This window comes from Mytilus edulis, chromosome 10, assembly GCF_963676685.1.
Source record: "Mytilus edulis chromosome 10, xbMytEdul2.2, whole genome shotgun sequence".
Lineage (NCBI taxonomy): Eukaryota > Metazoa > Mollusca > Bivalvia > Mytilida > Mytilidae > Mytilus > Mytilus edulis.
In genome coordinates, this window is record NC_092353.1 from 14465385 (window position 1) to 14493376 (window position 27992).

Consider the following 27992-nt stretch of genomic DNA (forward strand, 5'->3'; position numbering starts at 1 on the left):
TTTTCATTAATTTGGTAAATTTATGTAAATTTTTACCAAATATAGTTCTCTGTTACTAATGGGCAAAGTTCATTATAGATATAATTGTAAGAAGCAAAATCGTTCAGTAAAGTAAGAACTTCAAACACATCACCATCACCAAAATACAATTTTGTCATGAATCCATTTGTGTATTTTGTTTAATATGCACATAGACCAAGGTGAGCGACACAGGCTCTTTAGAGCCTCTAGTTACTTTTTGTAATATTTTTGTGTAACAAGAGTTGCAACATCAATAAGCCGTCAAGTCATTCTCTGATATAATAATGATTTTAAAAAAAACGACCTTCAGGTTATTTCCCCCAGAGTATTTTATATAATGTACCCTCATCGAATAAACTGAGGGACAGCGAAAAATAATTGTTGTCCATCCAATAATTGTGCACATTTTGTAATTTTCACACAAATAGAGTCTTAAGTAGTTTCTTATTTGTTTTATCTAAACATTATCATCATAAAAGTTAATCGCAGTAAAATCATTACCGTTTTACGCATGTAGATTGTATTAACTTGTCATAATTGTTCCATTAAGATATATCGTTAACAGGTAAAATGAACGTGCTATGGAATTTTTGTCGATTCCATGTAACTTCATATGGAAATCGATGGCTTTGAAATGTCTGCTAGGATCGATCCTAAAAACGAATATCTCTCTATAGGTTTATACCTGGAGACTCAGTTCACCGTGCGTAACAGAATATGTTTTAGTACGTAGAGAAGAATGAACTAGGCTACTTTTTTTCATGTGAGAGTAATAGATCATGTTTGTCGTTTTAATTAAAAGTAAAATGATACAGAAATACGAAAATGTCATTTAAATGAATTTGCCAGTCAAGCGAAGCGAAAAGTCTAAATCCCTTTGGTATAGTTCTCAACACAAACTACATTACTTTAAACTCTGGATTTTAAAGACATTGAAAGCAGAGTGGATTATCCAAAACAAAAATTTAAATCGTCAGTCAATAAACGGTATACATGGAGGATACATGGGAATATGTCGGGTAGAATGAATTATATTAAACGATTTAGAGGATAGATATCATTGTATGGAATTAAAACAATGGGAGTATATTGAATGTCTTAATATTATATTCAATCAATTGGAAATATTAAATAATAAAAGAAGTGATCAGATCAGGCGGGCTCACAAAAACAGTTAACGCTGGACCGACATGAGGGCTCAACTTGAACCTATATAGATATGTGGAAAAATTTGGATTTATTAAAATATTCGAAAAATGTTGTCTTATTAGGTAAGTTTTGTTTTGTTGGTAAGATTGTTCTGTGTGTTTAGGTAAGTTTTGTTTTGTTGGTAAGATTGTTCTGTGTGTCTTGTTTTTGTTGTATACTGACACTTTATCATGTCGAATTTCGTTGGTTCTTTCCGGGTACTTCCTCCACCGAAATAAAATCTGTCCGAAAAGGTGTAGCCATGAGTACCGCAAGTGGAGTTTAACCCCAACACTCGATCAGCAATCAATTGTACACTCTGATAACGGGAGAAAAGCGAATAACGACTCGTACAAGATAATAGAGCATAAAACTAACCTAACTAATTATACCTACAGGGTCATTATAGTTATATGTTTACATTACATTTTTACGTCTTGTAATCTTTAATATATAACATAGCTAAGATTGACCTTACTTCAGTTATGTCATAATGAAAACACAAGCAGATTTGAAAATGTAATATTTGTCGTATAGTTTTATCATAAACCGTTTTTTTATTCTAGTTTTCGTTAGTAGTGTGGGAGAGCCATTCAAAATCATCACTGTCTTGCTATCAATAATAAATACCTTAACACAAAAAAAACAAGAACACAGAAAATATTTGTTTTGTCTTATGTTTGGTGATAAAACGAATTCTTATGCAGAAAAATATGCATAGCGAAAAACTGTTATAATTTCTATTAACATGACAGTTACAACAGATTCAATTAACTTGAAATACCATCACCCATTAACATTTCAAATTACAATTGTATTTACGTCATAGATTATATTTTTTTACTGCTGTGTTAATGTCCACGATTTATAAATGTATTTTAAGTTCCCGTGTAAATATCAAAACTAAAATCCATTTTAATCACATTATAAATGAATTTAATTCTTGTATTCACAGTTAAGTCCTCAACACTATAGGTATGATTTGTATCCTATTTCATAGAAATATTTAACAAGATTTTCTTGTGAATTCGCAATAAACAGGGCAGTTTAAATGTATTTTTTTATATACACATATTTGAATAAGATTTTAAAAAGGGAATTAACGCCGAATAGATAAAAATATACTGTACTTAAAGTGCCAAGACTATATAATTGAAGACATAATTAGTGCAATTTGTATTTTTGATCCTAGTATATTTGTTTTACGGATAAGGTATATTTGTCCTGGTTTGAATTTTTGATCTCGAATTTTTTTAGGGGTGGGATGAAAGACGTGGAGTATTTTTACCAGATTTATTTTAATTATAACTTTTGTTTTCTCAATATTTACTGTTAAAACCCATCTACTGAAATATAAACAGCTTATCAGGGCATTTTTGTAAGCCATTAGTAGATTCAGAAATAAGAACTAAATGATCCGTACATAACAGACATGAAATATCATTATAGTGTGTTAACACATGTGGAGTCAAAAGGCGGGGGTGGAAAATTTTAATATATAAAGAAAATAATGTGGGGCTTAGATACACCTTTGTTTTACCTCAGTTGTCGAATTAAAAAAAAACAAACAGTAACACCTTCAGAGATCTCCACCGAGTACCAAATTTCATTCTACATATCTCTCATTATACGTTAATAGTGATATTGGGCAACACTTTTAAAACTTTAAATTTCATTTTTTTTTTATCTTCAGAAAGATACCTTAAAATTGAATTGGAATTTTTGTATTCTGATTAAATTCAATCCTCTTCTATTTCTGTTGCCTTTCTGTACGACTTAAATACCATCGACGAAAAGCTACTATCCGACTATGAATTATACAAAGTCTATTAAAGATCCTTAGATATAATCAACCAAAAAGGGTACCAATAGATATGATTCATGTGTGTGTATAGAGTGTACAACTTTTGATAATATTAGTCCTTGAACGACAGATTTCTTTTCTATTTCTTCTGATTCAATAGATAATGATTCAGGTTATTATGTTGCATGTGTGCTCGCGTTTATCTTCCCCATAGTGAAAGACTTGTAAAATTGAACATAAACTATAGCAAAACAATTACGATTATGTAGAATTCATTTATCAAGAATTGACATTGACACTGACAAAGGAAGTCCCAGCTATCGGTTTTTAACTGTTTTTAAAGTACTTTGGATATTAAAATATAATGAATACAACTATACACAACTATGAGCATTTAATTTGTCAAAACCCGACGTGAACTGTGTATTTTAAGAGTTATTTGGTTTTATAATATGTATTATTGTCCGTGATTTAAACAAATTGGACTGATTATTGATATAGATCAATGTTGTAGATAATGGATTGAGAAGCCTTTTTATCATAAAAATGTAGAGGTTTTGAAAGGTTAAGTATAAGATTCAAACTAAAAAACATACTTAAGTGTTAAATAAGTTTTTTTCTTTTCCTTTTTCAATGAAACAAAGATTTGTCAATCCGTTTGTATCTTTTGAAAGGTTTTATAAACAAGAAATTGAATGCAGTTCGAATTTTCCCGTCGATTAGAGTCTGGATGGGGTTACTTTATTTTTGTATGCCATTTTTCTTTTTTCTTTGTGCTTTTTGTCTGTTATTCTTTATATTAATACACCTTATTATTTTTTTTTAACATGTTAGTTTATTCTTTATAGTTTAAGTCCTTTAATATCTATTCCGTAAACCTCCATCCATACCCTCATAGATTCTTCGAGTAAAATATACCACCATGTAGTGATGAACATTACACATGTATTAACAGGTCCTCAATACTGATGCACGTCTTTGGAACTTTTTTTTTCTAGCGGGAGCATTTTTACCAGGCTATCTCAATCTTCATATGTAACACTCCGTCGGTTTTTACTTAAGTAGTCACATTTATTTTTATACTTCTTTTTGGCATAAAGAAAAGGAATTAAGCTGTAATAACCTTAGCTGAAAAGATATGAGGGTTGCTTAAAACAGACAGATAAAGCATAGACAAAAAATCATATATTTTTTAAGAAACGATATAATAACGAAGACGCTTAAAACATTAAAACTATGATTCGTTCTCCATTGCTTAAACGTCCGTTGACAAATATTTCATTAACAGTCAGGACAAGAAGTTCAACAATTCGTAGTTCATTAGTATTGTTTAACCTTGAGAAATCTGGAATAATCAAGGGTAAATTGGGTTAAAAAAAAAGAAATGTTTCTGTACGTATATAGACCCTTCAAAAGTCTTGATGAATAGAATTCTCCGAAAACATGCATAGTGGTTTTGTTCTCTGTAAATTGAGAAACACTCTATCCTTGTGAAATCATTCATTTCGTACATTTTCACACTACCTTTTATCAAAAAGTATATATTACCGGTAAAGAGCTTTTGTGATGCTAAATGAGCTGTAAAAAGAACTGTGAAGCGTTTCCATAAAGATACATGCAAGCACAGATTAATAAACGATCAAAGCATTTATCCGAGCACAAATTAATAAAACGATCAAAGCATTTATGAAATAAATTGGATAGTACTGGAAATGCAATGTCAAGTTATTGTATAATTATTCGATAAGAAATTCCCACTAGGATTTTAATACGGGCTAAATGTTTAATCATTTTATTTCACTATACAGTTTAAATATCTGCATTATTGAAAAGAAATTGGTAGAAATTGATTCCATTAGGAAATGAAGCTTTGAATTACATTCTAGACACGGAGAAATCAATGCTAATTTCAATATTTCTCTTTCATTATTCATTGATGATTTAATCTAATTGTCAAATTAGTACAGCAAGTTGAAAATTGACACAATAAAATGATTATTGAAAAAAATCTTTTCATTTTTATTTATATGAAATTAGGAATGAAATGGTTTCATAAGGCACATATTGTTTCAATAGGCGAAAAACATTTTATAATATTGATAGTTTTGATACTGATCAGTGGATCTCATGTTAATGGCCATAAATATTAATTTTCAATGTAAAATAATAACGGTATATTTGCAATATCAATGTGTTACTCTGATTTATTGGATTTTTAGTATGCCCATGTGTATTTCAACCATCTCGGTGTCGCTTGGTAGCGTGCTCGCTTTGAGTGCAATTAGTTACCATAATTTAAAAAAAAATGTTATCTGCTGCTTCGACGCTGAGTATGACATTTAGCCTTAAGATCTATGACTAGTAGGGTCTGCGTCAGAATAACGTGTCCAAGTAAAGTATCATTGCTTTTATACGCACTCTTTTTATTGGTTGCTTATAAACTTTGACGTTAGACACATGCACGGTCTATCTTCATATCGTATCAACAAGTTTTAGTTATGCATTTGAAATATTTAACACTGGACGTTTACAATATGATCCTCCTATCTTGTGTTATTCTGATTTATAGGATTAAAGTATATCTTTGTTAAAGTTTTTCCTCCATTACGAATGACATTATTACCTTTCAAGTTTAGATGTATTTACTGATCCGATTAGCTAGTTAAATTAATTTCTAAAAGCAATTTTCAACGTTTTCTTTTTATTTGAATAGGAATTTGATACAATTATTTCATAAAAACAAACACTGTTTTACTCCCGATATTAATACGTGTGGAACCAGTTTAGCCCAATACATAATTAGTTTCCAATTATAGCTGGCCATATACTAGTAATATCATCAACTGGTTTCTTGGGGGTAAAGAAAATGCCTTGTCATATAATATCATCAACTCCGGGTTTCTCGGGGTAAAGAAAATACCTTGTCATATATAATATCATCTACTGTTTTCCCGGGGTATAGCAAATTCTGATCAAAGATACTAGGCTTATTCGTTAGATGTATGTTCACTTGTGCTAATGTGTCTTTTGGTTGAGTTAAGCCATTACAATTGATATTTTATAGTGTTTCTCTATGTTGTGCTGTTACACTATTGTTTCAGATAAGGGTGAAGGTTGGTACCTATCAAAACGTATAATCCCGCTGCATTTGTTTGCACCTTTCCTAATTCGGGAATCTGACGTTCAATAGTTGTCGTTTGTTGATGTGATAAGTGTTTCTTGTAACTCGTTTTTAATATAAATTAGATCGTTTGGTTACCCGTTTGAATTGTTTTACACTAGTCATTTTTGTGGCCCTTTATAGCTTGCTGTTCGATGTGAGCCAAGGCTCCGTGTTGAAAACCGTATTTTGTCCAATAATGGTTGACTTTTACAAATTGTGACTTGGATGGGGAGTTTCCATTGTCACTCATACCACACCATCTTATATCTATTATAATTGTGTACGCAAGACATATGGCCAATTAGACCCAAATGATATGATATTCAATTTGTTCTTCTTTCAAAGTGTGTATTAAATATTTGAAAACAACTATAAATCATCTAAAACATTCAAGTAAATATGACATCAAAATTTAAAAATGGCTAATAAATGACATCCAAATAAATTGCATATGAATCAAAAGAAACTGAAAAATGTATGTTCATGGTTCATATTCAACATGACAATGAATGTCAATGACGAATAACATGTTTAAATCTGTTGATATACAAAAGCAACAGTTAAATAAATTCTTCCCACCCAGTCAACTCATAATTTACAATAAATCATCAGATATACAGTGTATATCTTATCACCGAAAAGTTTACTGTACTGCATCTTGGTGAAACAGGCTTGATCATTATCTTTTCATTCTAGATATCGTATTACTTTGAAAGAGAAATTTAAATCATATGGAGTGAACGTCTAATTTCATATCTTGTCAAAATAATTGATCGAGAATCAACTTTTTAAAATCTGATTCATAAAAAGTAGAAACGTGTATGTACCATATGTATAAACGGTAGAAATAAAAAACGGATAGCAACGCCAAAAACTCGACTATATATTGTAAAATCAACCTTAGATGTACTATTAATTTTGAATAAGCTTTTAAAAGATGAACTTTGTCAATTGTAATACTAATACACCATATTATGATAATTATGACGTGATAAAGATTGTTAATACAGTCCTTTTAATTCCCATCAATGAATTTACTAGCGCTCTTTGTTATCTTATCTAAAGGCCCGTTGTCACTTATATCATTTTCTTTTACAAGTTCTCTAGGTCAAAGTTATTTGTGAGCTGTATTTTAGTGACAATCATTGAAGGAAGTTTGATAAAAAAAAATTGACGGACTCGAATGGGATAGATTATCATCCTATTTTTTCTTGAAACTTGGATGGGCTTGGACAGGAATTATTTAATCATACTGCAGATTTTACTTTTACTAAGTTTTTAATTTAAACCTTTGTTATGTGAAAACCGATGACTTGGATCGGATCAAAATTTTCCTTAAACAAGTTTTTTATGAAAAACTTTGATAGTGACAACATACGACTTTAAAATATACCAAGTTTACATGGTCAAAGAAAACGTTTACCAAATTAACGTTCATGCCTTGACATTGCTGGTATCCAAACAAATATACATGTAATTTACAATTGTAGTCCTTAATTTAGGATTGGGGACTTTCAATGAAAAAATAAGAGACAATACTAGACTCAAAGTTGTTCAAATTGTGATCATCCTGTTGGTTAATGAACTTTGTACGTTGTTCAGCGCGAGTTATACTTTTACAACATATGGTAGATATTGGCAAAGGGAAAGGAGTAGGTCCGGTAAGGACCGATTTTGGCCTCAAATTTCAGGTTCATCTGACGAAAGATTTTTACCACTTTTTAAACACTTAAGTGTCTATTTTATTTGAATTAATTAGTTTATGTGAAAGATTTTAACAGATTTAGGCATTAAAAACGATCCGATTCAAGCTCAAATATGAAAAATCTACCTAATATTCCGAAAAATGTCACTTTTCAGATGGTTTTTGGTGAAAATGAAAGTGGCCGCATCCGTGTTCATCCTCAACCTTTATATGTGTTATGTATTATCATAAAATACAACTTACGTTTCAATATTAAGGATGAACACGAATGCGGCCACATTCGTTTTACACAAAACCGTCTACAATTTAACTAAAATGCTAGAATTATGAGGATTTCAGTAATTTAGCATGACTTAATGGTGCTAGTACCGGATATATGTGCATTGTATTGTCAAAAACAGCCCATATTTATGTAGCAGAAGCATTCTACTGTCCAATAAATAACTAAAGGTTTACATTTTAACAATTTCGTAAAACTGCTGTATTTTGGGGCCAAAAAGGGGTCTTACTGAACCTACTCCTTTTGTACGCACGTTTGATCTTACCCCACCTCGTGTGTCCCTTTACCAAGACACGCTGTGTTGTATGCGTCGGTGGATCTTTTGAATGGTCCAAAGTTTGGTAAATACTGCTATTTGTCTATGTGCGCTTTTGATGGTTCGGAGTTGTCTTTTTTACTTTCAAATATATTTGATAACTCTATTGTTGTTCTTTGAGAGTCTGGGTTTATTTTTTTTTAGAAAATTCGGATGTTGGTATTCGGTGTGGACTGTTGTGCTTGTCCAATATAATTGTTAATGTTAATTCTGTAAATCTGTTTTACGTGTTATTCACTGCCACTGGGAAAAAAACTGACTATTGTTTTAGATTGATATCAAAATGAGAATTGGCAATTAATTTCAGTGACACATGAATACTCTTATTTCCAATTCCAATTGAATAGGTTTTATTTTTACCGAATCCTGGTTGATCAAGTTTCATTAATATAAAATGAAAGGTTCAGCCATATTCTATCATATACAGATACAAACTAACAGTGGAAAACCCCTATTCAGAGAATTTAATGTCTGTATTACTTTGTATACTGGTATACATAATTTATCATTATACGGAAGTTATATTATCACTTTCAAACCTTCTGGGATATGAAATGACCTTTTAAGAGAAGTTTTTGTATTTAGCAAAGTCGAGTTTATTATCACACCGAAGACATGTTAAAACCCAAAACTTGTAAAAACACATCAATTATAGATTTTTTTTAATTATGTAATAGATATATGATATGGAATTTAAAACACACTTTATCAGCTCTGAAAATAACCCATTATTTATGCAGCAAATCGATTGACAATTATGGTTTCAATTAAAAAATAAACTAATTGACAGTCACAATATTCGTCATCTTCAGGTTTCATATAAATGTGAATGAAAAACTTTCAAGGAAGACTGTGTATTTGTAAAGTATAGTTATCTCTATGACACCATCATGATTTAGTTGAGTGCTAGAGAATATCACTAATTCTGGGGGGGTTTCTTGATTGGAAAATCATGGCAGTGAATGCAACTTACCACGAACAGCACAAGTGACGTCACTGGGGGGAGCAGAAAACTACTGGTCCTTGAGTTCAGCCTCGTTTTTGGAAGGGTTCATCATACTAAATCATGCCTTTTTTGTGTAGAGTTTTGTGAACTTGTTTGTCTTTTTGCAACTTGTCTTTTTGGCCATATCATTTATAGTCTGTTTTTAACGAATTGTGGTTTTTGATTGCATCCTTAGTGTCTTAAATCTCCTTCTTTTTTTTTTTTATATCAGATACTATGTATGGAAAGTAGTTTGTTCATTAAATTACTGTTTGTTTGTTTTGTTGAGGCCCAGGTCTATGTGATGTATTTATATTAAGTACAAATTGGTTGCAAACTGGCATTTTCGGAAATAACAACTAAAGTTGGTTTTTTTTTTAAATAGACTGGCTATAAAATGTAGACAAACCAGGATGTCACCAATTCGGATATGGGTCTATTTAATAATATCTATATTTCAGTTCAATAGACCGATTATAATATTTAATCAGAAATTTTAAGGTCAGTCTTGCTCAGGATGTAATAGATTAAAACAGTTAGAAATATATAACATGTTTATTCAACTACAGAGTATATTGTTCAACATGTTTACTTACATGTTTACTTACATAATATTGAGACACCAATAAACGGATTTAAACTTATATTTAATAAAAACTAAAGGGAAACTATACAAGACAAATTGTCAAGCCACGTTATTTAAAATTGATTTACCCACGACCCCCCCCCCCCCCCCCCCCCCCCCCCCCAAACACCCAACTACAAAGTATTTACACTTTTTGCTACCCAATATTTCCCCTCGTGGTGTACATGTAAATAAGTAATAAATCCTGACTTTACGTTATTTGGCACTTTCTATCCAAATACATCATTGACTTGTACATTTTCTCCTGTATATATTTGAACACGGAAAGAAATTATTATCAAATATGTACATCAATTCATAGTTTAAATACCATTTTCTTTTTCTGCTGATTCCTATCGTTTCTCATTTAAATAAGACTTGCAGTTCAAATTGTTTTTATTGTGTTTTGAGGTTGCCACACACCACATCTCTCGTTATGAATAAGCCAAAACTCCCACTTGGATATGGCGAATTCTAGCTTGACTTCTACAGAGGGATTAATGGTTATAAATTCTCCCAACTATTTGTTATCTTTCCTCGCAATATATTGTGCGGTTGTGCTTTCGCAAGATTTTGCACGGATTTTTTTCCTGATTTCTACTAATTAAATTGATAAAAGAAATTTTCAAAAAAGAAAAGAAATAAAATGACATAAATGAAATAAAAATAAGAAAAGATATACACACATGTATAAATAGCATGGATATGCTTTATCATTTGTAGGCTTTCACTTTTTTACCTTGAACTTGAGAAATGCATTCAAACACCTGGTTCTTTTTTCCAAGGTGACAGAGGGAAGTTGTTAAGAACATGAATATATCTTAGTGCACATTTAAAGAGTATGATCCCATAGCGCACACAAAGTTTGAGTAGAATACAATAATCAAATGACCATTCTGACAAAACGTTATGCTATACAGACATATTAGAATCAATACATTTACCCTCTAATTAATATTTTTACAATATCCTATTGGAATTATTGATACAATTTTGTTTAACAAATAGTAAAAACCATTATGTAAATTAAATTTGTTCTTCGACCATTGACGATTTACGTCAGAGAAATAATAAACATTCACAGAGAGTTTATATTCGGGTACAAGGAGAATTCACTGATGATATATTTCGATGTTGCATTTCTATGTTTAACCGCTCTGTCCTTTAATCAGACCAAGTGCATAATAGTACATTATATTATTTCCACACCATTTATATTCATGTACAAATATTGCTTGAGAGCATTTTCAGTATATGCATAAGGGAACCCCCCCCCCTCCCCCCCCCCCCCCCCCCCAATGATTTTAATCATTATGTGCACTAGACACTCTCTCTCTACTCTTGTCTAAACAAAGCTTTTTCGCACAAAGAAACATTTTAGAATGGAGAAAAGAGAATGTTACATTTTTTAAGTGATATTGCTTTAAATCCACCATTTTCTACCTTTGAAAATGTCTGTACCAAGTCAGGAATATGACAGTTCTTGTCCATTCGTATTTTATGCGTTTTGTTATTTGATTTTGCCATGTGATTATAGACTTTCCGAATTGATTTTCCTCTGAGTTCAGTATTTTTGTGATTTTACTTTTTACTTTCTATTTTTCAACTCAGGTTATTTCGAATTTTTACACATCTATGACAAATACGATTGTTTTCTACCTCACGCCATAAAATTTGAAATATGTAATTATTTATGACTGTCTTTCTTGACTTATACAGGTTCGTGACTGAGTCTCTTCGCCTTAGAACATGATGTATTGTACTTGATGTTGAAGGAGCATTTATGGCTATATTAATATTTATGAAATCAATAGTATCGTCATAAACTACGTAAAACGATATAAGTGAATGATAACAAAAAAATGTTAAAAAAGGAGCAATAGGGTTGCTTCGATACTGGCAAACATATCTTTTTCGGCGTTTCCGGTTTCATTGTAATGAATTGTTTTGTTGAAGACAAAGATAAATAATGCTTATTCATCGTATCCATTCTTATCGTATATTAATAATTTCTGAATTGTTACATACAAATTTTCAAGAGATCAATATTTCAATGTTTTACAATCATATGATGTGTGTTACTACGTAGAAAGTTGGCAAGAATAATTGTTCGGGAAGAAAGGTTCACGATACCACTGTAAATTAGTTGTATGGTGTCCTTTAATATTATAGTATAAAATAATTTTTGATTATAGAGACTTATCTGTGTGCATGCTACATTTGAAAACTTATATTTCTATCATTTACATTAAAGACTCATTAAGGTATTAAATTCCTGACTTTTGACAGCTCTCAAATAGTGTTCAATTGTTGTTTTGGGCTTTAAGTTGCTTAAATAAAATTCCGTTTCCTTTTTTTTGAGCTTTTGGCCCTTGCCTTGCCTGGCTGAAATTGGTCTATATGACCGTTTTACGGTAACACAAGTGTGTGTGATTTCAAATGCTAAGATTCGTGCTCTGATATAACTACGCTGTCTCCACCTTCAAGAGGGCAATACAACTCACGCAAATGATTTTATAAATGATAAGACAGTACAGTTGTAGATCCATGCAATTTCATAAGAGGGGGACTACTGACTGCCCAAGATGGGTCCCATTCAAGTCATGCTTCAGTGATATCGTATGATATCTCACTTGTTTCTGGCCCCCCTATGCATGCTCAGGTAAACAGATCAATACCATTAAACTGTTGTTTAATCTTCGAAAAATGATACATATACATGTAGATCTGCAGATAATCATATTATTATTTTGATAATTTTAACTGCAATGTGAAACAAACTTAACAAATAACTTGGTATCGTGCCATTTCTAGGATTAAAGAACAAATACATATTTAAAAAAAGAAAAGAAAAGAGGGGAATGAACACTTGAAGAATGTAACATCTTTATATTGGTATGAGGATTACTACATACATAAATTCAGATTCAAGAGATATAAAGACAATGTGACATCTGCGCTCGTTATTTCTACCAATCAATGGTGTTTTCAAAGCACTTTAAAACCTAGTTGTTGTATGAACAAGCACATACCTCAACACAAATTATATTTAGACGGTTTAAATGCGGAAAATTTTGGTTCATTTGCAAACACCAGTACAAATATGATATGATTGTTATTTTTGCTTGTATTTATCAAACAACTGAGAAAGATGTTTTTATAATAAATGACCCCACTTAATTAGCATGTAAACCATACTTTGAATATTACATAATATTTTACTATGATGTCGGATTTTGCATAAATACATTTAATTATTTAACCATTTGAAAATAGCCGAAATAACGTCACGATCATTTATTTTCTCATCGCATTTTTCCATGAACAATGAAATATTATAGGAGCACAAATATCATAAAACATTGTATATAATAAAAACCCAGGGATATAAAGTACTTAGATAGGTTGAAACTCTTATAGGATGAAATATTCCGTTTGACATGTGACAACGAGAATATGAATTATATGTCTATTGTTTCTTAGTTTTGAAAAAAAAATACAATGAAAAAGATAATTGAATGCAAACTTCATTGTCATTAGCGTGTATAACAATGTTAAAATACTTTGAAGTATCATCCTATTACATGTTTTAGACCTATAAAATTTAGTTACGCTGTTACGTTTTATGCGTGTATTGATATATAGTCTCATTAATCATGTTCTAAAGAAAACATTAAAGTAACATCTTAGGTAAACATTTCCTTTGTTATGAATAACACTATAAAACAGTTCCCGTAGGAACTATTATTATATACCATTTATTCAGTCAGTAACAAATACTGCAACAGAACGTCCAGTACAAAAAATATTCTAGAGTGCTTCTTTCATTTTGATTTGAAACGAATATCATAAAGGGACATCTACTTCATGGAAAACAGAAAGAGACACAAACATAAAGTCGAAAAAAGAAGACAAAACTGCACATTAATTTATATGTTTTGGAGTCGGCTATGATGTCCTTTTTCACTGAACAAGTACACATTGATAATTAGGAGACAGCTGCAGCGCACCTCCGGGTGCGTAATTTTCTCGCTGCATGCGCTGAAGACCTATTGGTGACCTTCGGCTGTTGTCTACTCTTTGGTCGGGTTGTTGTCTCATTGACATATTCCCCATTTCCATTCTCAATTTTATTTAGTTGAATTAGACAAAAAGTCACAAAATCAGTCAAATTTATAAAATTGAACTGGTTATACAAAAAGTCATAATTTTATGTCGTTAATGTTTCATTTTGGAAATCTTCCATACTTCGAAATTGACTTATTCCTACCCATAGTAAGGTTCTAATTTCGATCTGTTTTGGTCATGCAATTGGAAAATAAGAATCAATATTTTCATTGCTGTGATAAATAATGTTTGTCTATCATTAAAGGTTGAACTTTTCCTCACCTTCTTAACATGAAATTGTCCATTTTTTTGAGTTGGAGCTCATACAATTTGTCCTAAAAATAGTACCTTACACTGTTAAAATCTTATTGAGATTGGCAAGAGCGATATCATCAGTAGACAAAAGTCTATGCACTATATCAAGTTCTAAATCGTCTCTTGTCAATATCTAAGTTTTCTTGTTTAAAGTTTTTGATGGAGTTTTTTTTATAGTGACAACCGTCAATAGTCTTATTCAGAATAAAATATCATCTTATCTTTTTGAAGACTTTGATGGACTTTAATGAGAATTCTGACAACCAATGATTTTGAAAAAGTTTTGGTGATTTTGGACGATGTCATGTTATTTGATATATCATGGACGGTCAGAGAAAACCTTGACCCTGATTTGGATATTGGTTAAGTTAAGTTTGATAGTGACAGTTGGGCTTTGCAGAGACTAACGATGCTATGCCATAGACAAGATTATTTTAAGTCTAAAACAATAAGATATTACATGAAACATCGTGAACATCAATTAAAACGACACCGTTAATTTTATTCATTTAAGAATACCGTTGATTTTTTATGTTTGAGCGGAGGAAGACTAGTATGTTTGAGCTGAAAGGGTAGATCCAACCTATAATATTCATAGATATAAGAAGATGTGGTATGAGTGCCAATGAGACAACTCTACACTCAAGTCACACTTTATAAAAGTAAACCATTATAGCTTAAAGTACGATCTTCAACACGGAGCCTTGGTGCACACCAAACAGCAAGCTATAAAGGGCCCCCAAAAAAATACTAGTGTAAAACCATTCGAACGGGAAACCAAACGGTCTAATCTATATATATTTACATTTATTTGTCTTTCTAGACTAACAACTCAGTTTTCTGGAAGGCATAATCTTCCGAAAATCGAGGTTGGAAAAATAAAACGAATATAAATCCACGATAAATGCATTTTCTGTCAAATAAAACAAGGAACCTTCATCAAAACCAATGAACAGTAACGTTTTCTGTCCCAATACAATATTTGTAAAGCACTTTTCGCTATTTGTAAACTGTTGACAGAATACAATGTATTGAAAGCTTAAATGTTAATACAAGGATAAAACCATTAAGCAGTTCCTTATAGTCATACCATGTATCAACACTAACTTTGTATTCATACATATATTTCTATTTTTCAGCAACAGTTTGGCTTCAATGCTTCGTTTTACTAGTCAGAGGTAAGATTTTACAAGTACTAATTTAACTAATCTTATCCTTTTATGGGAATTATTTGATGATAGCAAAAGAATGCATGTAAAAATATGTAGGTGAGTCGTCATGGAAATGCAATGTGATGACCGAGTCAAAACCCCCAAACTATATGAACTATACGACTGTCTGCGGAACTCCGAATGATTGTTGCCTTTGCCTTATCTTTATTTGTTGTTCATCTGTTTTTTTGGGTTTTTTTTTTATCGTTGGTCGTTATTACTAAGGCATATTTAGAGATCAAAATATGAAAAGAGCAGATCAGCTATTATAATGGTTATGGCCAGAATAGATGGCAAGCCAGTTCGTAGATGATTAAGATATATTCGTTAGAATTTATTCAAATCTTGAGATTAATAAGGTAAACATTTAGGACGATAGTTTGATTAAAGCCTTTATTTCAACAAAAACAATTTGAACTTCAAATATAATTTACACTCTGCAAAGGATAAGTAAAAAGTGACAAAAAGATCTTTTGTTCGCTGTCCATATAAAATCGAATATAATTACTAGAGGATTAATGATTTAACCACACAGTAAACTTACTAATGTATCTAAAGCTAGTCAACCGTTGAATAGATACATGTAATTTTGTTAAAGAAAACATCTGAGGTCATATGAAATGTTTAAATATGACTACCTGATAAAAAAATATGTGGAGATTTTTTTTGACATATTGCGTAATTTAAATATATTTTTTTTAAATTGTATATACTACTTGACGTTTTCCTTGGTTATGTATTATTATGCACATGCATTGAAAAAAAAGTAAAATCACAAACATACTGAACTCCGAGGAAAATTCAAAACGGAAAGTCCTAAATCAATGGCAAAATCAAAAGCTCAAACACATCAAACTAATGGATAACAACTGTCATATTCCTGACTTAGTACAGCTCAGAACAGGCATTTTCTTATGTAGGAAATGGTGATAAAACCCTGGTTTAAAAGCTAGATAAACCTCTCACTTGTATGACATTCGCATCAAATTCCATTATATTGACAACGAAGAAGACCTATGCTTATGGTAGCCTGCAATATATAATAAAATTTAACAGAAGCGGGAAGGGGGACACGGTGCCCGCCCCCTCTTGTGTGGAAAAAAAATGATTGATTATTTAGGAAGTCACCAAGGCATGGCTGGAGCGAACCCCCTTGTAAGGCAGTCAGGTCCTTTTTGTTAACATTTCATGATCCGCCCCTTTATAAAACAGAATTACGTTAATAATTATTTAAAATCATAAAAAAATATTATATTAATTCGGAAATGAATACTAAGAAAAAATGTTTTTAAATGATTCATTCTTAACTTCAGACAAAAACATACAACTAGTGACACATGTAAGCAAACCTGACGTGTTGGTTTGGGTCGTGTTGCACAGTCTTTTGTTTTCTGTTTAGTATTTTGAGGACGGTTGTTTGTCTATCCGTGAAGTCTTTTATCCGTCTCATGATTGTATCATTTTACTGTGTTCTTCAACATTGTACAGCTTTGACTTTATAACTATTTTGATCTGAGCGTCACTGGTGAGTCTTATGTAGACGAAACGCGCGTCTGGCGAATAAGATCATAAGCCTGGTACCTTTTATAAATATTTACACCACTGGATCGATGCCACTGCTGGTGGACGTTTCGTCCCGAGGGTATCACCAGTCCAGTAGTCAGCACTTTGGTGTTGACATGAATATCAATTATATGGTCATTTTCATAAATTTCCTGTTTACAAAATTATGAATATTTTGAAATACTAAGGATTTTCTTATCACAGGCATAGATTACCTTAGCCGTATTTGGCATAACTTTTTGGAATTTTAGGTCCTCAATGCTCTTCTACTTTGTACTTCTTTGGATTTATAACTATTTTGATATGAGTTTGACAGGTGAGTCTTATGTCTGTCGTATTAAATTATAAGCCTGGTACCTTTGTTAACTATTTACTGCTTATTTTTTTTAATTGGCCTCATTGGTATTTTCTAACATTTTGATCATTAATGTTTTCTCATGTTGTGTGACGCAATATTAGGCTAAATATGTCAAAAAGACTGCAACCAATAGCGTCTATAACAAAATCAATCCAATTAAAATGGAGTTTATATCGATTTAAAAGCGAGTTAAGATAAATAAGAATTTTAATTGATAACAATAGACTGGTTTAGACTGGTTATTTTTGTCAGTGTCATCTGTGTCCAAAACAATAGAGCAGGATCAAGTTTTCTTTGGTTCTGTTTTTTTTTCTTGATTTGAATTCAGTGCAGAAAGTTGACCGAATCTCTCTTAGTATAGACGCCAAACCCTTTGACTTATTTTGAAGATAGGTAAAGCAATGTATTATTGCAATGTAAAACTAATTTTTTTCATCGATATAATTACAATAATCTTCATCATATTGAACCCATCCTCGTTGCCCCTGTGTATATATAACAATGCCAAATTCATGCCTTTTGATATACTGTAACAGCAAAAAGACCATTGTAATCTATGCGATAAAAACGTTCCTTTGTTTGGACCTAATTTAACAAATCAACTTTAATTGATTTAATGGGTTATTACATCATTAATTTGCGTTAGCTGGTACAATTAACTTCGTGAATTAAAACCTGGATAAGATAAATATCAATCGAACAATACTATCTTTATACTTAACGTTGCATTTAACATCAATGTATTTGAGCACGAGATTGCAATACAGATAGACACATACACCTTTTGGTCATGGTTTAACTGTCTCACTATTTTGCTACAACATTTGACTAATAGATACCATCTGTACTGGAATGCTAAAAAAGTATTATTGCTCTTTTCAAGGAAAAAAGACTTCAAAATAACAAACATGATGAATTATCTTTGTATGAAAATAATCGAAGTCTTCATGACTACAAGACATAAGAAGTTGCCACACGGTATAGAAATATCTTTTGGTTTGAATGAAAATCACCTCATTGGAAATAATAATTCTATTGATGCATTAAAACGAGACTTTATTCCTTGCATTTTAGTTCTAAGTATTGATAGGAACAATACGATGGGTAGCAAAAGTGGAACATTGAACGCTCAATACACACTGTGCTAACAGTCAAAACAATTAAAAAACATTAAAACTTAAACCGTGACAATACATGTAAATGAATGAAAAATAAAACGCCCATAAACAGCAAATATGGATCATTGTGACCCCAATATTCAAAGTAAGTTAAAAGATGATACTAGTATTTTAATCGTTCAGCCAATGGTCATTATATTAGAGTTTCAACAGGGATTCTTTTGTAAATCTGACATTAAGAGTGGTTTTGAAAGTAGAAGAAAACATCTATAACACCATAGTGAAAAAAATATTATGATGTAACACGTGTGAGTCTTCAACAAAGCAAACTAAACACTATCATACTCGATGATCAATTGAATAAATAGATATGACAAACACGGACGAATAGCATACAATAAATCAGTCTTTGTAAATGACATAATTATGTTGGGCTAAGAATGCTATTTGAATCATAACCTACTCGATTGTTTTGGGCTTTTTAATTCAATTATGTACGTATACAATATTATAAAACATACTTCAAAAACCACATAAGACTTCAAATTAGTGCATAAACTTAAGCGTTCAGAAGAGAGTGTTTAAATACTCAAATCTTTTTAAATTATCGGATAATGATATAATTTATAACAGTGTGTTGTGCAATGAATTATACAATTATATTTATACAATATCTATCACAATTGAATAGTCGTGAGTGAAATGTCTTCGTCATTAATTGTTAGTGTCTTTTATTGTATATGTCTTCATTCAACACCAAACTGTCGATTCACTTTGACATTATTTCTTTTAACATATATATATTTTCAGTTTTGAAATCAATGCGTGAATCAAGTAAAATAAGAACAAAATCAAGTATACATTAGTTAAAAAAGCCTTACAAATATAGAGAACTAGAAAAAAATCCTTTATGAAATTTGTATTTCTACCCTACCAAATGTCCAGGAAAAATTAGTTTCTCGATATTGAACAGCAATTTCTCAATTTTATTTCTACTTAAAAAATGGCAATTAACCTCTTCTCTCTTTAAACCAGTAGTCATGAATACGTATCGTTTTATTCAATAATTCATCATATCATCTTGACAATTGCGATAAATAGTAGATATATAATGAGACAACTATCACCAGAATTCAAATTACGTGGACAGCAATTATAGGCCACAATGTGGCCGTAAACAAAGATAAAAAGTCGATATTATATATCCAACAATAAAAAAAAAAACACGACATGAAAAATGTGAAACAATTCTAACAATAAAAGTAACTGCCTAAATATAACAATTCAATTTCCGAAAAACAAATATGACAGGCATGAACCAACGACAACCACTGAATTATAGGCACCCGACTGGGAACAGCGACATCAATAATGTGGAGAGTTAAACGTGTCTGTAACCGTTCAGTCCTCACCCTTGCTGTAACGGTACAACTTTATAGCAAACTGTAAAAATCAGTTTGAAATAGCTTCACGTATTTCACCTGTACGAAGCACAAAAGCCAAATTAAAGAAATACAAAGCACCGATAGAAAAGTACTCGCAGACCCCCACCCAGCCATTATGGCTCCTTCGACAATGGGATCTTTAAATCGTTACACGGACAATTGACCTATGCATTATATATACATTTATTCATATTGCTTCCTGTAATTCCGTTTAGCGTAGGATTCAATAAATCATCTATTACTGGTATGTTTTAAAACGTTTGTTTTATCAAATAAACTTTTTTTAAAGTAAATCATGTTTAATACTAGTTTTTCACATGTGTTAGTGGATTTATCAATATTAAATGAACTTACTACTATACCTATTAATTTAGCTTATTGAAGTTCAAAATAAAGCGAAATTTATTCAACCATTCAGGTTTTTGGCGTTTCAAATCATAAGCCTGGTATCTTTGATTACTATTTGCTAGAGTTCATTACCTTTGTTTTTGAAATTTACATAAAACGTATTAACACGACATTTGTCAAAAAGATTATTCTACACCAAACCTATAACACAATACTTGTCAAAAAGATTAATCTATATCGAACAAAAAGCGTTGATCAATGCCCTGCTCCAGACAGGCTACAAGACTCATTAAGTAAGATTAGATTGACCAAAAGTGTTTATTTTTCCTGCAGTATAAGGCATTTTACGTCATCTAGTTCTTAAGAGGATTATCATTATACCCCTGAAAGATCTGTTTAAAAATACAAATTCGTGTGTTTATTCTTATGATTATAAACACAAATCAAGGTCAATGAATATAATAGATTAAATAAGTAACTAAGTAATCTGATTATTTCCCCCCTGATAAAGCTTAGTAAACTGTGTCCATTTTTTAACCTTACATCGTCCTCATTAATTACCCGATCAAATAATCATTTTGCCCTATTATATGTGTGATTTCGGATTTGGGACGAGGTGATTTTGTTTTAGTCATTTATTCCCTAATAAAACAAAGATGGGTTATTTTTTTTAAATACTGATGACATAAATAGTTGTAGTTCAGGTGGGTTTTTTTGGCGATTTATCTGCTTTGAATATGTACAAAAAAAACTGAGAAAGATTTTGATGTTGGAATTTATTGTACATATTTCCGAATTATGAAAACAAGTTGCAAATGCGTGTATGGGCAAAAGAACGATAACGAAAGAAAAATATATTCGAATAGAAAAGGTGCATTTGAAGGCAAACAAATGTCATCTATACTATTAAACGAGAAGACCTCATTTTATGTGTCGCTTCTCTTCCTTCCACAATATATCAAACATCATGCCTCTATATCCTATAGGTAACATGCATAGTCGCATTTGTCATCCATTCTTATGATTATTCAGATTGAGTTATTTTGGGAGAAAAACGACAAAAAAGGAGTCCGGATATGATTCCGTCATCAGACTGAATGTTAGTCATAGATAAGACTTCCTGTTTGAAACATGCACAAATACAACCAATCGTATGATAGATAACAAAAATGAAAAATAAATAAGCCAATCAGAGCGTTCTCAATATCATGGTGTTTAGATCGCAAGAACCACAACTATTATACCTCCTTATAGAGGACAATTATTTTTCGCGTTTATCTACATGTAAACTACGATTATACTACTTCAATATATAGAGACTCTCTGTATTCTGTCTACTGTTTTCTTTGAAATGTTAACGTTTACGATCTAAGGGGTCATACCAGTTGCATATATATTAAATTAAGTTAAACATGTGACACAAGTGCAACCAATCGTATGATAGATAACAAAAATGAAAAATAAATAAGCCATTCAGAGCGTTCTCCATATCATGGTGTTTAGATCGCAAGAATCACAACTATTACATGTAAACTAAGATTATACTACTTTAATATATAGAGACTCTCTGTATTCTGTCAGGGACTTTCTATGTTAGTATAGAAATTCCATGCTTCTGTCAACTGTTTTCTTTGAAATGTTTACTATTTAATGGGTCATACCACTTGCATAATTGATAAGTAAAACATGCTCAACTTCATTTAAAACTATCTCGACCAAAAACGTTAAAATGAAGCGGGACAGACGGACGGCCGACCGAACGAACGAACGAACGTACGGATGCACAGACTAATAAACATAATGTCCATAAATGGGGCATACAAATTTATGGTTGGAAGGGAAAATAGTGATTTGGGAAAAATGAAGTAAGGTAGAGATTAGAGGGAGACGGGACCTTTTTCGGGGCGTCGGGATCGGGTGTTTTTAAGCTCGGGATTTGGGGATTGATCCTTACGGAATCCGGGAGTATATTTTTCGATTCAGGATTTCGGGATATGAATTTCTTTAAATTCTGCATCTCGGGATTTCATGATTTTAAGCCCGGGATTTCGGGATCAGAACCCCTCCGACCACCCCTCAAATTAGCCTAAGTCGGTCTTAGTCATTTATACATGATTCATATCCTACCATCGGTATATGTTAATAAGAATCTCAAAAGAAAAGGCACTCATGGATTGTCCTAGAAGCATATTTTATTATACTAATAATGGTCTATATATAAGTAGCTACATTTATTTCATGTTTGAAACGGAGCAAATTTTTAATTTGATTTGACTTTTACCAAAAGAAGCATTGTAGCAAAGGAGAAGAATAATTGTGGTCGGCCAGAAACACGACTATAATTGTATTTAACAGAAAAGAAACAAATATCGGACTTTGGAAAAAGGGAGAGGGCTTTTGATACCTTTTATTAAATTCTTCATACATAATATCTTTTACAAAAATCATCCTACAATAATTCACAAGCTGTATATGCCCGCGATTTCGCGGGTGTGTTCTAGTGATTTTGTAATCTAAAACAAACACTGCGGGTTATAAAAAGAGCATCTATTTTTTTTGGGAATAATCAATGTATTTTTTTTTCCAGCTTGTGGACAATACATAGAACTTGGTAGTTCATCTACCAGTAGTATATCGATATCAAACGCATATGCTCCTTATTCCAACTGTATATGGGTAGTTGAAGCAGATAGTGGATATCGTGTAGAACTCAACATATCGTCCTTTGTAGGTCAGGAGTTAAGTGGAAGTTGTGTAGACTATATAACGGTAAGTGTATTAGTGTTATTAAGAAAATAGTCTATTTACAAACTCCGTAATAGACTAAGAGGTTAATTTGTTCGAGTTGTTTTTCTTGGTTGGAGTGCCAAAACTGTTATTGACAATGAAGATCTCCCAGGTAGAGCAAATTCATTTGAGCAAAATGCGTAGAATCATTTAAAAAAATATTATGTTTTATTTGTCGATGTATATATTTTCTATGGGATTGTAATCAGGACTATGCAAAACCTCGAAATACAATATCAGTAAAAGCACAATTTTTCCTCATTCTATGAAAAACTTATACCCATGAAAATGAACGAATCAAAAGAATTATGCTTTGCACGGACAACAGTACAGTTTTTTCTTCCAATGTCCTGAACCAAATCAGGAATTTGACAGTTGTTGTCAATAAGTCCGTTTCTATGTATGTTTGTGTTTGTTTTTGTTGCAGTTCAAAGTTTCTGTTGTTCCGCTGTTTGCTTCTTATAGTTGATGTGTTTCCCTCGATTTAAATTATTTTCGCTTATTCGCTAACTGACTATTGAATATCAGTATTCTACTGCTGCCTTCATTTAGAACAAGTCTACAATTTGGCAAAGGGAGACATATTTTGTCTAGATTGTTATAACAGAATCAAATTGAAAACTGACATAACGACTACATGGTGATGATTGCAGCTCTTTTAAATTTTGGTTTCAATTTGTTGCACTTGTTTTGTTGTTTTCCTCTTATAAGTGATGTGTTTCCCTCGGTTTTAGTTTGTAGCCAATATTTCTTTTCTCTCAATCGATTTATGACTTTTGAACAGCGGTATACTACTGTTGCCATTATTTAGACTCTGTGAAATTGAGAACATGACCTATGTATAGAAAACTGTTTAAGCTGAAGACTGTAAGTTGACCTCCAGATGTTTTTTGATTATTTGTGTCGTTGGTTGACTGTCTCATCAAAGTATATGTAACATTTGTATTCACATTAATTAAGGACACAGATGCAACGATGTGCAAGTGTTCATTGATAGGGATATCAAAGCTCACATGGTATTATTCACAATTTTTGGATATTACCTCTGAAGTGTCTAGGGAGTAACAAATCAATTGTGAATTTCATTTGAGTTCATAAATACTAAATATGTGCTTTGTTCATTCAAAATGTTGATTGTTTATTTAACTAATAAAATTTCACATTTGATAATAAACCGATAGCGCAACTGACCTGGGGGTTTTAAATACAAAATCAAGCAAACGTATACAATAAATCTGGTATAAGGTATCAACCCCTAAACCCCATTTAATGTAAGAAAATATTGTATTATAATTTAAATTCTCATTTTGAATCTGAAACTAAACAGAATTACGTTATTTTAGGTCAGGGACGGTAGTGATAGCGCAGATGAAGTATTAGGTAAAACATGCACAACGTTAACTAATTCCATAGTCACTTCCACTGCTCGGTGGATGTGGGTTCAGTTTAAAAGTGATGGAGAGATAACAACTTCCGGTTTGACAGCAAAGCTTTCTACAGTATACGCAGGTATGAATAATGTACAAAATTATATCTCTGTAATTTATAATCACACTGTGTACCAACATAGAGTACAAGTATACAAAATCGAAAAAGAATCAATATCATCAAATAAAAAAAGCCACCATGAAGATATGATTGAGAAACAAAAAGAAGATACCATACTAGTCACTTATAGTAAAGTTTTAATATTAGCTATTGATGAAAATGATAGAAGTAATTGTTTTAAACTATAAAAGACCTTTTTGCTTGTTTGTTTCAGGTTCAGTCATAAGTAATTATTCTTCACCTTTAGAAAGTGAGTATACTTACTATTTTTTTTTTATCAATGTCAATATGCTGATATTAAAAGAACGTATATGCGTTGATAAAGCATTCATTCAACACACTCAGAAAAATAGTTCTGTTGTACCAATTGATATGGGACGCAAGTCTCAGAAAGAAATGAAACTCTCCAATTTCATCCACCACTTTTTATATGCACTTCTGGCTTTCAAGACCTTTGACTGACTTCCGAGTACTTTGGCTTGCAGCAAACCAGAAACAAGTACACGAATATTATTCTGAAACGGCCAATTCGATCTCAGATACACGATACACACAACAAAAATACCAGTTTACAATTGTCTATAAAATAAACATATTTCAATCTGACTAGCAACACTAGTAGATTTATAAAATCATAATTAATGTTGACCAAATGTACTAACATTTTCATTATTTTACAGGTTGTAAAAGTTTTCAATATGAATGTGACAATCGTATATGTTTAACACGGGCCTATTTATGTGATGGGTTTGAGGATTGTGGGTGCAGTGATTGTGACGAGTCTGCGTGCACTGGACTACCATTTAGTGAGTAATATCAGAATAATAAACTTAATATAGATATGTAATAGTGATCTTTCAAACCATTGATAACATAACACTTATCGACAGTAATAAAGGTTTAATAAAACACCCTACATACACGTTGAATTTAAAATCGGATGTTTGTCTTTAACTTTCGAAATAAAGCTATAAAAGTGCGTTTTTGACGTTCAAGTTTGGAAGGTCAACGATAGAAGAACATTCTGACACTATTTTTAAGAAATATTATAAGCAAGATTCATTGAGACGTTTGTAACAGCACTTTATTGTTGCATTTCAAAATCGGTTTCACCAAATAAAGATAAGGTGTCTTTGACTGAGGTAGAAACGCTATAGTACTTCGAAATATTCATAGTCTTGTAAACAGAACAGTTAATGTATAGCTATGACTAAATCAATGTTAACTGATGGCAACACAAGTTTTGACTACTGGACGAGTAATGGCCTTTGTGAAGAAATCTTTACTAACAGAGACATCGACACAATTGTTGTACATAAGCTCATGTCAGTACTGTTGGAGGTTCAATCTGCAAGGGTATCACAATCCCAGTAGAAAGCACTTATACAGGAATATCATTTCAATGTTCATAACCTGTAAATCTACTGTTGTTTAAGTTCTGAATAAGTTGAAACGCTAAGGATTTATCTCCCCAAAGCATAAATTGCATATTTGAATTTGGTAATTGGAATTTTTGGGTTGTAATGCTCAACAAATTTGCTTTTAACCGGCATTTAAATATTATTTTCATCAATCACAATGATAAGTCTTACGTAGACGAAACGCGCGTTTTGCGTCAAAATCTATAGACCTGATACTTTGATGAGCTTTGATTTAAACGAGAACGTTAAAATGATCCTTTTTTAATTTTTTATCTCAATTGATTTCAAGTAGCCTTTTATCAAAATATCAGTTGTACCAAATTTTATACCAAAATGTTTCAAAAAAGGCTATCCTTGACATTGTGTTTACAGCCTATTAGATGGTGTTTAAAGTAATGCATAATTATGTTTACTTTTTCAGGTCGAACTGAGCTTATGGGAATGAGTATCGGCATAGGATCATTTCTTTCAATTGGAATTTTTGTCTTTTCTTGTCTATATGAAAGATACAGAAAACTTAAAGCAATAAGGCAAGGAAACTTAGAGATGGATCCACTAGCTGGAAATTCAAAGAAAGCGAAAATTGCTTGGCATAAATGAGGAAAATTCTTATTTAGTCATAACATTTGTATCATTAAAAAGAATGACCGTTTCCATTTCAAATATGCCTGAAATATTATATTACTCCTAGAAGTTGACTACAACATTAAGGTTTAACAATGTAAATAACGTTGAACTGCATCAATGTTAGAAACACAAATGATAGCACTGATCCCAAAATAAGTCCATGTCTTCCTAGGTGAAATGAATACAAACGAATGTTGTTATATCAATTATATATCATGACCAAACAGAATTTAATATGTTGCTTTTAAGAGGTTTAATGTTTTACGACTTAACTCATCGGTATAACACATACACTGTGGAAATCAGTTGTTTGTCGTTCATAATTTTCATTGGTAAACTGCTAAGATATAATATGTTTTCTTTTGATTTTGTTATATTCAAATCAATGCAAAACGGTTTGCCTTGTTAAGTCCTAGTACTAAATTTTAGACTTACATGAAATCCACGGACGTGTGTGCATCACATGTGAGCGGTTTCATGGTGATTTATTATTAAATATATCCACAGCTATGCCAAACAGTTCATCATTATAAGAAGTGATACTTGCCTATTTGCAAGTCTATTTTATGTAGGATACAAACTAATTGAGTTGCATTACCCATTCAATTTTTCTTGTGCAGTTTCGGTTATAAAAAAAATCGACATTGCCACAATGTAGCCCTTTGCGCTCGACGTGGGTGTTTGAAACAAACGGATTTTTTTTTAACTTAAATTAATTAAAACGTGAATCAAAGAAGTTTAGTTTATCGTTTTGTCATAAACCGTCAAAAAGTTTATTACAATCTGATTTGATTGAAATCATACATTTGTGACATGTTGGAAATCTGATTCTATAATGGTTATTCTTAATTACTCTTTTTTTTAAAGTCAATGTAATCTGTTCTTTTTACTCATTTAAGATTCGAATTGTTAAACAAATGTACATTTACTGCATATCTTTGCTTTAATCTGTGAAATAACTATGGTTTGTGTATTATAGTTCATATGTTATTTTTACATAAAACATTTTTTTAAATTCGTTTTGTTTTGTTTTTTGTTGTAGGATAATTGGGGAAAC

General features: G+C 31.5%; 1 protein-coding gene across 1 annotated transcript; it reads left to right on the forward strand.

The window, feature by feature from the left end:
* Positions 1-573: 573 nt before the first annotated feature.
* LOC139493453 (bone morphogenetic protein 1-like) lies at positions 574-27950 on the forward strand. The gene is made up of 7 exons (XM_071281862.1): positions 574-1292; positions 15649-15687; positions 23140-23321; positions 24683-24848; positions 25102-25137; positions 25568-25693; positions 26730-27950. The coding sequence occupies exons 1-7, from the start codon at positions 1241-1243 to the stop codon at positions 26906-26908; spliced, it is 780 nt and encodes a 259-aa protein (XP_071137963.1). The 5' UTR covers positions 574-1240; the 3' UTR covers positions 26909-27950.
* Positions 27951-27992: the final 42 nt, after the last annotated feature.